The sequence below is a fragment of the Papio anubis genome, chromosome 9, assembly GCF_008728515.1.
Source record: "Papio anubis isolate 15944 chromosome 9, Panubis1.0, whole genome shotgun sequence".
Lineage (NCBI taxonomy): Eukaryota > Metazoa > Chordata > Mammalia > Primates > Cercopithecidae > Papio > Papio anubis.
In genome coordinates this window covers 6,406,526-6,422,869 of record NC_044984.1, presented here as the reverse complement: position 1 = coordinate 6,422,869, position 16,344 = coordinate 6,406,526, and the positions used below count along the sequence as shown (strand labels likewise).

General features: G+C 49.4%; 1 protein-coding gene across 6 annotated transcripts in view; it reads left to right on the top strand.

Moving 5' to 3' along the window:
- Nucleotides 1–16,344, top strand: part of LOC101014444 (amiloride-sensitive sodium channel subunit alpha) — a 34,697-nt gene continuing 18,353 nt past the window's right edge. For 2 of the 6 annotated variants that reach the window (XM_021921937.2, XM_021921936.2), the window contains exon 1: nt 2,187–3,313. In XM_021921937.2, the coding sequence (XP_021777629.1) occupies nt 2,727–3,313 (587 nt within the window). In that variant the 5' untranslated portion in view covers nt 2,187–2,726. The other 4 variants (XM_021921938.2, XM_021921940.2, XM_021921941.2 and 1 more) reach the window with 4 other exon arrangements.

The following is a 16,344-nucleotide window of genomic DNA, read 5'->3' as shown; positions in this document are numbered from 1 at the left end:
GGGAGGACCATGCCCAATGTAAGGACCTGGCTCGAGGGAGACTGGAGTTTCTAGGAGTATCTGGGATCTGTGGGGTGGCGGGGACATTGCAGAGACCTTTTCACAGAGCCAAGGAGATAACCCTGCACCCAGAGAGTGGATGAATCCATGGGCTCTGTGTGGGAGTGAGGGAGGCCTTCCCGGCTTTCCCATCCTGGTGTAGCGGAGCCCCGATCCCCCATGAGTCTGTCTCAGGAAGTAAATGGCTAAAGCGCTAAGTAGATAACGCCAGAGGAGGAGGATTCTGAATTCTGTTTATAGCTCTGCTCATATTTTGTTTTCTAACCTCAGAAAACTGGTTTATCCTTGGGAAGGGTCAGTTTCTTCATCAGGACAATGAAGAAAAATCCAGCTGTCCCTTCCAAGGGGAGGTATCATGAGCAGTATCAAGGTAAGCAAGGGAACCTGGTTTGGAATCCTGGTTGACACCGCTCTCACTTTAAGAAGTCGCAAGAGACAGCGGCAAGAGAGGAAGCCACAGACCAGGTCGGACCCTGAGCCTGGAGTACTGCCTTCTCTCTTTGCCTGCTAAGCTCCTTGCTCTTCAAGATTCAGCAGAGAGGACACCTTCTCTGGGAAGGCTTCCTGAGTCTCCTGCAGTGAGCCCTAGGCTCCCCCAGCCCTTGGCTCTTATCTCTTATCTCTGAGAAATCTGAGATCTGTGCTTTGGTTAGAAGTCCGTTTTAAAGACGATCTTTTAAAGTGTACAAATAGAAACCTTATCTTATTGTATTGCAGCTACCTATTTGCAGGCCTATCTCCTCCCCCAGTGTGTATCAGTGCTCAGGCTGGGCCTTTGTCTGTGGGCTTGCGGAGGGAGGCAGGACAAGCCAGCGACCACATTCCTGCACTCCTGGCTGCCTCCTGTGGGGCCCTCGAGGGAGCGGCAGGCCTCCCTGTTGCGTGCAGGGCCCAGGCTGTGTGGGTGGTTCTCCAGAGTCTCCTAGAGCCCTTTTTGGGTCTGATTCTCTGACCCTCCCTTCTCTCCTTGCTCACCACTTGGCACTCCACTCCTTATCCTTTTGCTGCATTAAGTTTGGAAAGAGATTTTGGAGAAAAATATAGCCCCTATCAGTGAATTTCTCCTCCTCCCAGGGCCTGTCCAGGCTTGCGCCATGCCCACTCTCTTCCTTTCCAGCGCTGGCCACGTCCTCCCTGCACCTTCAGTGCCTACTGTCCCTGCCTCTCCCTGGGCTCCGGGTCTGTGCCCACAGTGTCCTGCTTGGCCCTCGTGCTGCCTCTGGTTGCCCACATTCCTGCAACTCTGTGACCACAACAGGGGCGATTACACATTCCTGGCCTGGCAGCCAATGGTGTAAAAAAGAACAGAATGTCCTAAGGCCCCGCCTAGCCCCCAGCTTCACCTGGGCCCCTCCCGGGTCTGGACAAGGTTGGAGGGAGTGGTGAGGACTCAGCAGGAAACAGGAGGGACCAGGAGGAGGCAGATGCGCCCCACCTGAGTGCGCCGCGTCCACTTAATGAGTGAGGAGGAGGTTTGCAGAGACCTCTTCTCTCTTCTCTCCAGGGCCTGGGGGTGAGGCTGAGCTGTGGGTACCCTTAGAGGGTTGCCCACTTGCTGAGACTCCAGTTTCTGGAAGCACACTTGGGACTCCCCCCTTGCTCTCCTGCCTGGAGAGAGACTCCCTTTGGTGCTGGCCCCTCCTATTGCCCCCGCCTCCGCCCCCCACCCGCCTCTACTCACTCAGTGCCCCTCCTCCATCCCCATCTCTCCGTCCTTTGCTGTCCCTCTCTATTGTCTCCCTTGTCCTCCAGTTTCCCCACCCAGGCCCTCTCAGCCTGGCTGGCCCCTTCTCCTTGTGTTGCCCTCCTGGCTGTGGGCTCAGGATCCTTCTACTTGTTCTGATCTTTGCCGGTAACCTGCCATCCTGTCCCCCAGCCTCCTTGCCTGTCAGGTCTGCATCTAAAGCCCCTGCCCAGAGTCTGCCTTCTTAGGTCCAGTACTCCCAGTTCACCTGCCCTCGGGAGCCCTCCTTCCTTTGGAAAACTCCCAGCTCTGACTCCTCCTCAGCCCCTCCCCCTGCCCTGCTCACTTTTAATTGAGATGTTAATGAGACTCCTGTTGCTTCTATCCCTGGCTGGCCGGCGGGCGGGCTCCCCAGCCCGGCCGCTGCACCTGTCAGGTGAGGGGGAGGAGAGGCTTGGCTGCCAGATTCAACTGGAAAGGAACCAGTCCCAGTCCAGCCGCAACCTGGGAGTGGGAAGCTGGAGGCAGCCCAGACCTCCTGGAGCCCGGCAGTCCTGGGGTAGAGACAGAATCAGGACGCAGCTCGAGGTCAGGGCCAGAGGCTGGAGGTGAGGGCCTAGAGTGAGAAGGGGCAAGGCAAGTGGGGAAGAGGAAGAGAGGCGGGATTAGAGAGAGGAGCCAGGTCAGGAAGAGGAGAGCTGGGAGAGACCCAAAGAGAAACAGGGCAGATAGAGAGGGAGTGAGAGGCAGGCGCTGAGACACAGATCCCAGAGGAAGATCAAAGGAAGAGGGCAGAGACAGAAAAGGAGGTGCTGGGACAGAAACCAAAGGGTGGCCCTCTCAGGGAAGCAGAGGAGAGGCTGTTCCAGGGAAGCCCAGCTCCGGCACTTTTGGCCCCAACTCCCGCAGGTCTGCTGGCTCCAGGAAAGGTGGAGGAGGGAGGGAGGAGTGGGAGAATGTGGGCGCAGGGTGGGACGTGGGCATGGCCAGGGGCAACTTCACTTGGGTTCCAGGGGTGATGGGAGAGGGCACTCAGGGCCCAGAGCTCAGCCTTGACCCTGACCCTTGCTCTCCCCAATCCGCCCCGGGGCTCATGAAGGGGAACAAGCTGGAGGAGCAGGACCCTAGACCTCTGCAGCCCACCCCAGGGCTCATGGAGGGGAACAAGCTGGAGGAGCAGGACGCTAGCCCTCCACAGCCCACCCCAGGGCTCATGAAGGGGGACAAGCGTGAGGAGCAGGGGCTGGGCCCAGAACCTGCGGCACCCCAGCAGCCCACGGCGGAGGAGGAGGCCCTGATCGAGTTCCACCGCTCCTACCGGGAGCTCTTCGAGTTCTTCTGCAACAATACCACCATCCACGGCGCCATCCGCCTGGTGTGCTCCCAGCACAACCGCATGAAGACGGCCTTCTGGGCAGTGCTCTGGCTCTGCACCTTTGGCATGATGTACTGGCAATTCGGCCTGCTTTTCGGAGAGTACTTCAGCTACCCCGTCAGCCTCAACATCAACCTCAACTCGGACAAGCTTGTCTTCCCCGCAGTGACCATCTGCACCCTCAATCCCTACAGGTCAGTTAGTCCCTCTGCCCATTCCCTGGTGCCTGCGCCTGGAAGGGTGGTCCGGGGTGCTGAGGTGCTCACTGGGCAGGCACAGCCTCAGACCTGAGGGTGGGAGCTGATACCCCTGTCCCAGGTAGAGCTCACCACTGGCAAAACGAGGAGCCTCCAGCTTGCTGGACTGCTGTCCCTGCCCAGTGGAGCCGTCCTAGCACCCCAGGCTCACCCAGAGTGTGGTTGTTGGAGCAGCGTTGCCCTCCCCTGCCCTGTCTTCTCCTTCCCTCCCGTTCCCTTCTCCCTCCTGCAAGTGGGAGGGAGTGCTGCAAAAGGGCAGGGGTGTGCTCAGCTCCATCCTTTTCTGGAGCAAGATGCCAGCAAAGTATACGGCCTCATCCCCCTCACAGGAGAGTCTGATGGAGAGGTGAGGCTAGGTGAGGGGAGGCGAGGCCTTGCAGGTGCTGCAGAGGTGAGTGCTGTCAGTCTTTGTTTAGAAGGGGAATTTGTTATGGAGAAAGCAAAGTGGGGGTTCGTGGAGGTTAGGGCTGCAAGTGAGCCCAAAGGCTGGAGGCAGGGGCCTTACAGAACAAGGAGAATGGGTCAGGCTAGAGAGCAGCCCCTTGTGAAGCTGTTCCCCCAAAAGACCCAGGCTGAAATGCCGCACTGTTGACCTGCCCAGGTGCCTGACCTTTACGTGCTTGGGTGTGTCCTGAAGTTTTGGGTTTCGTCAGTGCTGTTTTGCCAATGTTGGGTCTGGAAACCGGAGCGGGTGGTGAGCGGGTGGTGAGCGTGGAGAAGAGAGGAGGGCAGGGCTGAATGTTTTTATATACCTTTTATTTGCATTCACCCAGCCATGCCACACCTTGGGGACACCTGCGTCAAGCCAGACACAGGGCTAGGCACCAGGCAAAATGGATTCGTGAATAATTCATACACCCTTTATTGAAGGGCATGTAGTTTGCTGTGTTCTGGAGACAGATAAAATAAGATGGCAGAGACAGGCATATAAGCCAGTAACTGTGGCACACTGGGATAAGTATGATAAAATAGTGAGTTAGTGTGCCTTCAAGGAGTGTCAGATCTTTATGGGTGTGAGTGTGTGTGTGTGTGCACACACTCGTATGTGTGCGATTATGGATGCTTGGGATTTGTCATGCTGTGGGTATGCCTTCGCATATTCCATCATGTCCAAAGGTGTGTTACGGACTGAGAAAGGTTGGGACGTCCTGTCCAGGAGAGAGAGAGAAAAAAAAAGCCGGGCCATGTTGTTGATTAACGTCTGTATAATGTCCCGGGTAGGGACCATTTCCTTAAGAAGCTGCTGTGTGCACAGACACTGCTAAGGTGTCCACTGGCATCTCATTTCATTCTCACGTCTTCCCAGGCTGGTGCTATTGTCATCCCTATTTTACACTTGAGGAAACTAAGGCAAAGAGAGGCAAGTCACAACATCACAGAGAGAGTGACTGAGCTGTGACTCATCCTGTTTATGCCTAATCCCAAAACTCTGCCTCTTTTTAATACCCAAGATGTGGGGCGTTGAGTGAATGAAATTTCCAGGCAGACATGGTTTCCATCTCATTTCAGAGCTCTCTTGGGTACTTCCCCTCAACCTCGTTTTTCTCCCCCTGGTGCCTGCAGACATCTTCACCCCTTAAGGCCTTGGTGGAGGGGAGGGATGCAGCAGGAGGGGGAAGGACAGCAGGCGGGGCAGTGGGCACTCAATAAATATTTGTGGTTGAAAATATGTCAGTGAGAGATGGAGAGGGAGGGCAGGGGTGAACAGGGCGAGGCCTGCACAGTTCTTAGGTTCTGCTGTCCCTAGACAGTCCAGGAAAAAGCCAGGGAAAGGAGGCCAGAGGCCCTGCCTCTGGGGACTGCAGACTGGGAAGCAGCCATCCGCCCAGAAAGAATCCCTCCTGGTTGAAGGGCTGCTGCGGGAGTTAGGAAGGCAAGAACACCTAGGAGGGGAGGGAAGTCGGGGAAGGCTCCCCAGCACAGGGGAAGGAGATTCAACACCCACCAAACACTACGCGCTTGACCTTGTCACATGATGTGCTACACCCTAAAGCTGGGTGCTTTATAGACACTCTCTCATTTAATACTGACAAGTGCAGGGAGGTGGGCAGTATTATTCCCATTTTTTTTTTTAGATGGGAAAATTAAGGCTTGGCAAGAGGAAATAGTTTGAACAAGGGAACATACATTATTTATTTATTTATTTATTTATTTATTTAATTAAAAAATAACTGCCGGGCGCGGTGGCTCACGCCTGTAATCCCAGCACTTTGGGAGGCCAAGGCAGGCATTGAGGGGTCTGGGATGGAGCCCAAACAAGGTTGTTTAAAAGAGCCCCTCACTTGAGGCCAGGAGTTCAAGACCAGTCTGGCCATCATGGTGAAATCCCCATCTCTACTAAAAATACAAAAATCAGCCAGGCATGATTACGCATGCCTGTAGTCTCAGCTACTTGGGAGGCTGAGGCAGGAGAATCACCTCAGGAGGCCGAGGTTGCAGTGAGCTGAGATCATGCCACTGCATTCCAGCTTGGGCCACAGAGTGAGACACTGTCTCAAAGAAAAAAAAAAAACAGTAATAACGCTTGTATATATTTATGTGCCAGACATTTTTACAAATGAATCTAAATCAGATGATCTGCTTTAAATTATTTCTCACAACACACCTTGAAAGTAGGTATCATGATTACTCTAATTTTATGGATGAGGAAACTGAGGCCCAGAGAGTTAAGTAACTGGCTCAGCTTCAGACAGACAGCAAGTGGTGAAACTGGGACTCAGAAATCATCCCCCGCCCCCCAATCCCCTCCCCCTCGCCTCCCCACTCCCCCCTCCCCGCCAGGCTCCAAAGAAAAGCCAGGGCATCTCAGGTTAGCAGCTGAGTCACAAACCAAGTGTGTTTGATTTCAAAGCTCTTTTTTTCCATTACACTTTAAGTAGGGATCGGGCAGAGACCTCCCAGGGTCGGGGGCAGTTGGTGCGAGCCCAGCGGGCAGAGCAGCAGTCCTAGGAGGACAGCTTGTCAGGCGTGCCGGAGGGAGGGATCCAGGGCCACTCCTACTCAGGAGAGAGGCAGGAAGGTAAACAGGTTAACCAGCCCCAGTGAGTGAATCACAGGGAGCGCGGTGAGTGACTCCTACCGAGGAAATCAGTTGATGAGCTAGAGGAACTGGAGTGAGGCAGAGCTGCCCAGGGCTGCCCACCTGCCGAGGGTCATCCCCAGCAGAGGGAGAGGAGGAAAGTGGACATGCAGGACTCTGCTGCTTTCTAACTTCAAGGAAAGTGGACAAAGCACTGAAGACTTTTCAGACTAACCAAGGAAGTGCTGAGTCCAAAGGGAAGGGTTACCCACTGCAGCCCCTTTTTCTCTGGTCAACAAAGGACTTCTTCACCGAAAGGAGTGGGCCAGTCATACCTACAGTCATGGGAAACAGAGCCCACAGACGTATTTTTCATCCAGTCCCAGGAACGGTTTAGACTGGACCTAAGAACTTGGGGTTCTTGAACAATGAAGGTCATGCTAGCTTCTTTCCTGGAAATGGCACAGCAGGAGGCCAGGAGTGGGTGAAGCAAGGGGCAATTTCCCAGAAAGAACCCCTATGGGGAAGGTGGGGAAGGCCTGAGCTAGGGAGTCCGTCCCTGCCTGCAGTTCCCTGATGTGGTGGGCAGGCTTTGCACTCCCCGGGCAGTCTGGACACCAGGCTTTACTCAGCAGGGCTGGCAGGAAAAAAAGCCTGGACTTTTAAGAGTTGACTCCGGGCCGGGCGCGGTGGCTCAAGCCTGTAATCCCAGCACTTTGGGAGGCCGAGGCGGGCGGATCACGAGGTCAGGAGATCGAGACCATCCTGGCTAACACAGTGAAACCCCGTCTCTACTAAAAATACAAAAACTTAGCCGGGCGAGGTGGCAGGCGCCTGTAGTCCCAGCTACTCGGGAGGCTGAGGCAGGAGAATGGCGTGAACCCGGGAGGTGGAGCTTGCAGTGAGCTGAGATCCGGCCACTGCACTCCAGCCTGGGTGACAGAGCGAGACTCCGTCTCAAAAAAAAAAAAAAAAAAAGAGTTGACTCCCCTCTAACCCTGCCACGGTGGTTGGATCCTTCTCATGTCAGGAACCTTGCTACCTTTGTGGCAGATGCTATTAAAAAGTTCTTCCTGGCCAGGCGCGGTGGCTCAAGCCTGTAATCCCAGCACTTTGGGAGGCCGAGACAGGCGGATCATGAGGTCAGGAGATCGAGACCATCCTGACTAACATGGTGAAACCCGGTCTCTACTAAAAAATACAAAAAACTAGCCGGGCGAGGTGGCGGGCGCCTGTAGTCCCAGCTACTCGGGAGGCTGAGGCAGGAGAATGGCGTAAACCCGGGAGGCGGAGCTTGCAGTGAGCTGAGATCCGGCCACTGCACTCCAGCCTGGGCAACAGAGAGACTCCGCCTCAAAAAAAAAAAAAAATTTCTTCCTGGCCAGGCATTGTGGCTCACACCTGTAATCCCAGCCCTTTGGGAGGCCAAGGCGGGCAGATCCCTTGAGCTCAGTAGTTCGGAGAGCAGCCTGGGCAACATAGTGAAACCCCATCTGTACAAAAATAAGCAAAAGATAAAAATAAAAAATTAGCTGGGACATGGTGGTAAAAAGGCCTGTGGGGGAGGGATGAGAATCACTTGAACCCAGGAGGTGGAGGTTGCAGTTAGCTGAGATAGCCACTACACTTAGCCTGGTTTTACAGAGTGAGACTCTGTCTCAAATACATAAATAAATAAATAAATAAACAAATAAAATAAAATAAAATAAAATAAAATAAAAATAAATAAAATAAAAATAAAAATAAATAAAATAAAAATAAATTAAGAGAGTTCTTCCTTAGGCAAAGCCAGTCATTTCAGGATAACTTCTGCCCTCATCCTGCTTCTGTGTCCTGAAGCAACCCTAAAGGCGTCCCTCCTTCCTCTCATCAGTTCAGGTGCAGCTATAATACAGTAATTGCAACTGCAGCTCTGCAGCTCACCCGTCATATTTTGATCCTCATAACACGCTTCTGTTTAGGCAAGTCACTCTCATAGTTAGAAAAGAAGATGGAGGCCTCAGAGCCTAACAGGCTTTGCAGAGGTCACCCAGCTGGTAAGTGGAGGAGTCAGAATCGGAATCTGGCTTTAGTCTACTGTTGTTAAGACACAATAAGGTCACATGGTAAAGTTAGCATGGCAGGCAGTGCTCTTGTGTCTTGTGTCTCCTTAGCTTTTCTTCCAATAACAGTAATACCAACAGTAATGATAATGAAAACAACATCAGCAGTTATACAGTACCTACTCTGCAATAGTACTTTTTAGTACTTTTTCATATATTAAGTAATTTAATCTTCATAACACCCTACGAGGCAGGTTCTACCATTATTCCCATTTTGCTAGATGATGAAACAAAGGCAATAGAAAACATAAGTAACTTGTCCAAGGTTAGCCAGCAAATATGTGGTGAGGTCAGGATATGAGCCTGGAAAGCTGATTAGAATTTCTTAGTCCTTTCCCTTTCCCTTGAATGAAATGGTTTATAGACATCTCACTGCCCTGGCTGTCCATCCTCTGGGTAATCACTGGTTTGTGAGCACCTACTGCTCTTCAAATGTCATAAAGAAAGCATGCTGGAAGAGTGCCTGTAATCCCAGCACTTTGGGAGGCTGAGGCGGGCGATCACCTGAGGTCAGGGCGCTCGAGACCAGCCTGTCCAACATGACGAAACCCCTGTCTCTACTAAAAAATACGAAAAATTAGTCAGGTGTGGTGGTGTGTGCCTGTAATCCCAGCTATTTGGGAGGCTGATGAAGGAGAATCACTTGAACCTAGGATGCAGAGGCATGTGTGAGTTGATCACACCACTTCAGCCTGGGCAATGAGTGATAATACTCTGTCTCAAAAGAAAAGTCACACAGCCAGGACTGAACTCCACATATGATCTGAGAGCTCAGAACAGGCTCTAGTGTAAGGACTTCTGTGACCTGCCTCTGTCCTCAGGGGACTCATGGGTTTGGAGCACCTGGGTTCAGAACACACTGTGGTAGAGGCCGGACTTGTAGGGACCAAGTGTGGGGAGGACTCATTGGCCAGGTGTTCACAGCCCCCTGGGAGACAAGGCTGGAGATGCTGAGAGGAGAATGGGGGCTAGGAAGGGGCCAAAGAAGGGGAAGTCAAGGCTTCTAGGTGGTCCCTGGAGGGAGACAGCACAAGAGAGAAGAAGTTGGTGCATTTCCCGGGGCCCAGCCTGCCTGGTAATCTGGGAATGTGCCGAGTGCTCCAGTAGGGCTTTCCTGGGCTCCAGGCTCCTCTGTGTCTCCTGGATAGTCGATGGTCTCTTTCCACTTTTGTGTCACTGAGTATTTTTTTTTTTTTTTTGAGATGGAGTCTCGCCTGTCACCAGGGCTGGAGTGCAGTGGCTGGATCTCAGCTCACTGCAAGCTCCTCGGGCCCCGGTTTACACCTCATTCTCCTGCCTCAGCTCTTTCCCGGAAAGTAGCTGGGACTACAGGCTTCCTCACACCTCAGCCCAGCTAAGTTTTTGTATTTTTAGTAGAGACGGGGTTTCAACAGGCAGGAAGCTGGTGATGGTTCTGATTTCCCTTTGACCTCGGATCCGCCTGCCTCGCAAGCCTCCCAAAGTGCTGGGATTACAGGCTTGAGCCACCAGCTCGCCGTAAGTGTCACTGAGTATTTTCACTTAACCTCTCCAAGAGCTTCCAAGGTAGGCAGATCTAGTGTTATGCCCATTTTACAGATATAAACCTAGAATTGAGATTCAGGAAGACTAGGCCACTTACCTAGCTAAGCATAGACGAAAGACATGGCCCGAGACACCTGCCCCTATGTGTAGAGATTCTGGCCAGGTGCTCTTTCTGAGGCATCATGTGGCCCTCCCTAAAATAGCCAGAGGTAGTAGGGAGGGACCGAGGCAGTGTGTGGTGGCTGGGTGCCGTCTAACCCATTTGCTAGCTGTGCCTTCTGCAATAAGTCATCTCATGCCTCAGGGTTTTCACCTGGAAAAGGGATGACAACTGTGTTAGCTAACAGTAGCCAACGGTATATGCGTTACACATAAAAAGGCGGAATCATGTTAAATGATTTTAGCCTAAAAGTTGCACTCTTTACAGTTTTTGAGTTTGGCCTACAGGTTTCTTACGTTGCATAGTGAAATGCCACCTAACTGAATGTCTTAAACACACTATAACCTGCCTTTATAGCAATCATGGGGTTTGGCCAATAGAAGGCAGCCCCACTGTTCAGCTTTGTCCAAATAAAGAAAAACAAACATATGTAGAGGTGCCTTAATCCAGGTGTTCTGTACCTCATTTCCGTTTTCTGTGGGTCACTTTCCTCTTCTGTCCACGAATATTATCTAATCATGCAGCAGTTACAGAGTCTCTGAACCTATTCTGGATTTGGGGGCAGGGGGCACTCGTTAAGTTCATTCTTTACTCAGTGAAACTCAAGTTAAATTTAATTTGTTTAAAAGTTTTCTTTTCTTTTTGAGGTGGGAGTCTCACTCTGTCGCCCAGGCTGGAGTGCAGTGGCGGATCTCAGCTCACTGCAAGCTCCGCCTCGAGTTCTACGCCGTTCTCCTGCCTCAGCCTCCCAAGTAGCTGGGACTACGAGGCGCCGACCACCTCACCGGCTAGGATTTTTGTATTTTTGGTAGAGACAGGGTTTCACCCGGGTTATGGGGCGGTCTCAATCTCCTGACCTGCGTGATCCAGCCTGTCTCGGCGCCAGAGTGCACGGGATTACAGGCTTGAGACACCATGCGCCCGGCCCTAAGTTTTCTTTTAACAATCTTTGTCATCCTTTTTATTCTAATACAGTGCCTGGTTCATAAAGCCAAGTGCTCAATAGCTTCCTTCTGTTGTCATTCTTTTAAGTACTAATAATAAGCTGAGTCTCTTGATGCAAAACACACACCTGGAGAGCTACATTTTCTCTGGTTAGGGGGCTGCCAGGCTGATGCCTGGCTGCAGCCAACTATACTTTTCTGGTAGGGTGAAGCAAAGGCTGACTGGAAGAGGAAGTGAAGATCTGGACTAGGCAGTGCGGTGTCTGGCACAGCGTTAGGACCGTGGGGGCTCTTTTAAACAACCTGGTTCTGTGGCTCCTTCCAGACCCATTAAATCTGAATCTGGCAGTAAGACCCTGCACTGCTATTTTTCTTTTTGAGATGGAGGTCTCCTCTGTAGCCATGAGCTGGAGTGCAGTGGCGGATCATCACTGCAAGCTCCGCCTCCCGGGTCCATCATTCTCCTGCCTCAGCCTCCCGGTAGCTGGGACTACAGTAGCCATACCACCACCCTCGCCAGCCGTTTTTGTATTTTTAGTAGAGGCGGGGTTTCACCGTGTTAGCCAGGATGGTCTCGATCTCCTGACCTAAGTAGTGCCCGTCTGCATTTCCCAAAGTGCTGGGATTACAGGCTTGAGCCACGGCCTTGGCTTTTTCTTTAAGTGAGGCATAATTCACATACAATAAAATGAACAATCTTTTTGAGACTCAAGTCTCGCCCTGTCATGAGCTGGGATGCAGTGGTATGATCTGGCTCACTGCACCCTCAAGCCTCCCAGGTTCAAGCAATTCTCCTGCCCCAACTTCCCAAGTAGCTGGGATTACAGGTGTGTGCCATCAGCCCAGCTAATTTTGTATTTTTAGTAGAAGTGAGGTTTCACTATGTTGGTCAGGCTGGTCTTGAACTCTTGACCTTGTAATCTGCCCTTCTCGGCCTCCCAAAGTGCTGGGATTACAAGCATTGAGCCACCCGCGTAGCCAAAATGAACAAATCTTGAGTGCCCACTCAGGATTGACAGTCAAGATGTTGAACACTCCCATTACCTAGTGCCCCCTTTCCATCAATTTATATTTCCTACCATATGTTTTTGAATGCTATCACCATCAACTAGTTTTGTCTGTTATAGAATTCATATAAATGGGATCGCCCAGTATGTATTTTCTTGTATGTGTGTCTGACTTATTTGACTTAATGTTTCCTGGAATTCTTCCCTATTTTTGCATGTATCAGTTCCTTTTTATTGCTGAGTGGTTTTGATGAGCCTGTTATTCGGGTTGAGGGGCTGCACACTGATTGGTACATAAATAATTTCTTTGCTCAAGTAAGCTGTTAAATTTAATTTTGTCTAACGTTCTTCTTTTAACAATTAAATAATCATTCTAATACCACAGTGCCTGGCTCATAGTAAGTGCTCAATAAATGCTAGCTAGGATTGCCATTCTTTTTCAAGACAGGGTCTTGCTCTATTGCCCAGGCTGGAGTGCAGCCCACCTGATCATGGCTATTTCGCTGTAGCCTCAAACTCCCAGACTCAGGCCTCTTTTTGCCTCACTCTCCTGAGCAGCTGGGACTACAGGTGTGGCTTTTTCCTGTCTGGGTGAATTTTTGTATTTTGTAGATACAAGGTTTCATCGTGTTGCCCAGGCTGGTCTCAAACTCCTGAGCTTGAGTGATCACCCTTGGCCTTCCAAGTTCTGGAATTACAGGGTGCAACGAACCATCATGCCCGCTGATTGCCATTCTTTTAATTAGCAGTAATGAAGGCAAGTTTCCTAGATGCCAAACACTTTTGCTTCAACACACTTTTGAGTTGCTTTGGGCTCTTTGGCTATTATAAATAAAATGGCTATGAACATTTATGTACAAATCTTATTTATTTATTTGTTTTGAGATGGAATTTCACTCTGGTTGCCCAGGCTGGAGTGCAATGGCAAGATCTTGGCTCACTGCAGCCTCATCCTGAGTTCCAAAGCGTTCTCTCAGCCTCAGTAGGGATTACAAGCATGTGCCACTGCATGACTAATTTTGCATTTTTAGTAGAGATGGGGTTTCTCCCATGTTGATCAGTCTGGTCTCGAACTCTTGACCTCCCAGGTGATCCCACCCAGCCTTGGCCCTCCCAAAGGGCTGGGATTACAGGTGTGAGCCACTGCACCCAGCCTCAGGGGTACAAATCTTCATGTTTTTCTTGCTCTTGTGTAGTAGCTAGGGGAGGTGGATCTGGTAAAATATTCGAAGAAATGAAATTACTGGGTCATAAGGTAGATATGCATGTTTAAATTATAAGCAAACTACTAACTGGGTCCTCCAAAGCAGTGAGTTCATTTTGTGCTCCTATCTGGCAGCTTAGAAGAATTCCAATTGCTCTCTACATCCTCATCAAGCACTTATGTCAGTCTTTTAATTTGCTTTCTAATGGTACCTTATGTGGATTTAAATTAGCATTTCCCTGAGGACTAATTATGTTGAGTAACTTTTCTGAGTGTAACAGTGACCATTTGTATGTATGCTTTTGGTCATTAAAATTTTTAATTGTTAATTTACAAAATTTTTGAATGGAGTCTAAGCTCTGTAAGCCCAGAGCTGGGTATTGGCGGATCTCGGCTCACTGCAAGCTCCCTTACTCGAGTTTCACATGTTCTCCTGCCTCAGCCTCCTGAGTAGCTGGGACTACAGGTGCCCGCCATCTCCCCCGGCTACTTTTTTGTATTTTTTTTGTAGAGACGGGGTTTCACCATGTTAGCCAGGATGGTCTCAATCTCCTGACCTCATGATCTGCCCCTCTCAGCCTCCCAAAGTGCTGGGATTACAGGCTTGAGCCACCGTGCCTGGCCTACAAGAATTCTTTATATATCAAGATGATCTTTTCATTAGGTATTTTTCCTTTAAAAAACAGCTTTATTGAGATGTAATTCACACACCATACAATTTACCCACTTAAAATTCAATCGTTTTTAATATATTTCACAGAATTGTGCAATTATTAGTACAATCAATTTTAGAACATTTTCATCACCCCCAAAAGAAACCCCGTACCCTTTAACAGGCATTCATCTTTCCCTCCCATCTACCTAACCCCTAGCCCTGTGCAACCACTAGTCTACTTTCTGTCTATAGATTTGCTTATTCTGGACATTTCCTATAATTAGAATCATGCTATATGTCGTCTTCTGTGAGTGGCTTCTTTCATTTAGTATAATGTTTTCAAGCATCATCCATGTTGTAGCATAAATCACTTAATTCCTTTTTATTTGCCAAATATTATTCCAGTGTATGGATGTACCACATTTTATTTATACTTTCATAAATTGATGGACATTTGGCTTATTTCTACTTTTTGGCTATTAGGAATAATACTGGTATGAACATTTGTGCACATTTGTGTGTGTGTGGGCGGGGGGCATATGCTTTCATTCTCTTAGGAGTGGAATGGATGGGTTATATGGTAACTCTATATCTAACTTTTTGAAGAACTTCCAGATTGTTTTCCAAAGTGATTGTATCATTTTATATTCTCACTAGCTGTGTACAGGGTCAGAATCTTTAAAAAATGTAGGTCTGTTCGGCTGGGCGCGGTGGCTCACACGCCTGTAATCCCAGCACTTTGGGAGGCTGAGGTAGGCGGATCACAAGGTCAGGAGATCGAAATCATTCTGGCTAACACGGTGAAACCCCATCTCTACTTAAAAAAATACAAAAAATTAGCCGGGCGTGGTGGCGGGGGCCTGTGTAGTCCCAGCTACTCGGGAGGCTGAGGCAGGAGAATGGTGTGAACCCGGGAGGCAGAGCTTGTGAGCCGTGATTGTGCCACTGCACTCCATCCAGCCTGGGTGACCGAGCGAGACTCTGTCTTGTTAAAAAAAAAAAACAACAAAAAACGGTAGGTCTGTTCATAAAGTGCCTACTACATAGGGTCGTTGTAGGGATTATTTGTTAGATATTTTTCTTACAAGAGAATTTTGCCTACCCCAAGGTCAGGAAGATATCTTCCATCTTCTAGAGTGTTCATGGTTCTGAATTTCATGTTTAGGTTATGATCCATCTTGAATTAACTTTTGCCTGTATAGTATAAGGTAGAAATTGAGGGTCTTTTTTTTTTTTTTTTTTCCAGTACAGTATTCAGTTGTTCTAGCAGAATCTGCTCACAAATTTTATTTTCTCCACTGAATTGAATCGGTGTTTTGGTCAAAAATCAATTGACCATCTATGCGTGAGTTTATTTCAGGACTCTATTCTGTTCCATTGATCTATTGTCTCTCCTTACGAAGAACCACATTGTTTTGATTACTGTGGCTTTATAGTAAATACTAAGGTCAGGAGGAATACATTTTCCAGCTGGGCTCTTCTTTTCTAAAATTTTCTGGCTATTCTAGATTGTTTGCATTTCCAGATAAGTCTTAGAACCAGTCTGTCAGTTTCTTTAAAAATATCTGCTGGGGCCGGGTGCAGTGACTCACGCCTGCAGTCCCAGCACTTTAGGAGGTTGAGGCTGGTGATTGCTTGGGCTCAGGAGTTGGAGTCCAGCCTGGGCAACGTGGTGAAACCCCCTCGCTACAAAAAAATACAAAAATGAGCTTGGTGTGGTGGCACACTTGTAGTCCCAGCTACTAGGGAGGCTGAGGTGGGAGGATTGCTTGAGCCCAGGAGGAGGCTGCAGTGAGCCGTGATTGTGTCACTGCACTCCAGCTTGGGTGACAGAATGAGATCCTGTCCAAAAAAAAAAAAAAAGCTGGAGTTTTGATAGGGATTGTGTTGAATCCATATATATACACATATATATCTCTCCACTTATTCTGAACTTGGATGTATTTCAGCTGGGATTTCAACATATTTTTCAGTCTTGCACATCTTTTGTTACATTTATTTCTATGTATTTGATGTTGTTTCTGTTATTTAATATTGCTGTTGTATTTCTGGTTTTCCAGTTTTTTTGTTGCCAGCATGTAGAAATGCAATTAATTATTTTTTTTGAGACGGAAATGCAATTTTTTTTTTTTTTTTTTTTTGAGATGGAGTCTCGCTCTGTCGCCCAGGCTGGAGTGCAGGGGTGCGATCTCGGCTCACTGCAAGCTCCGCCTCCGGGGTTCACGCCATTCTCCTGCCTCAGTCTCCCGAGTAGCTGGGACTACAGGTGCCCGGCACCACGCCCGGCTAATTTTTTGTATTTTTTTTAGTAGAGACGGGGTTTCACCGTGTTAGCCAGGGTGGTCTTGATCTT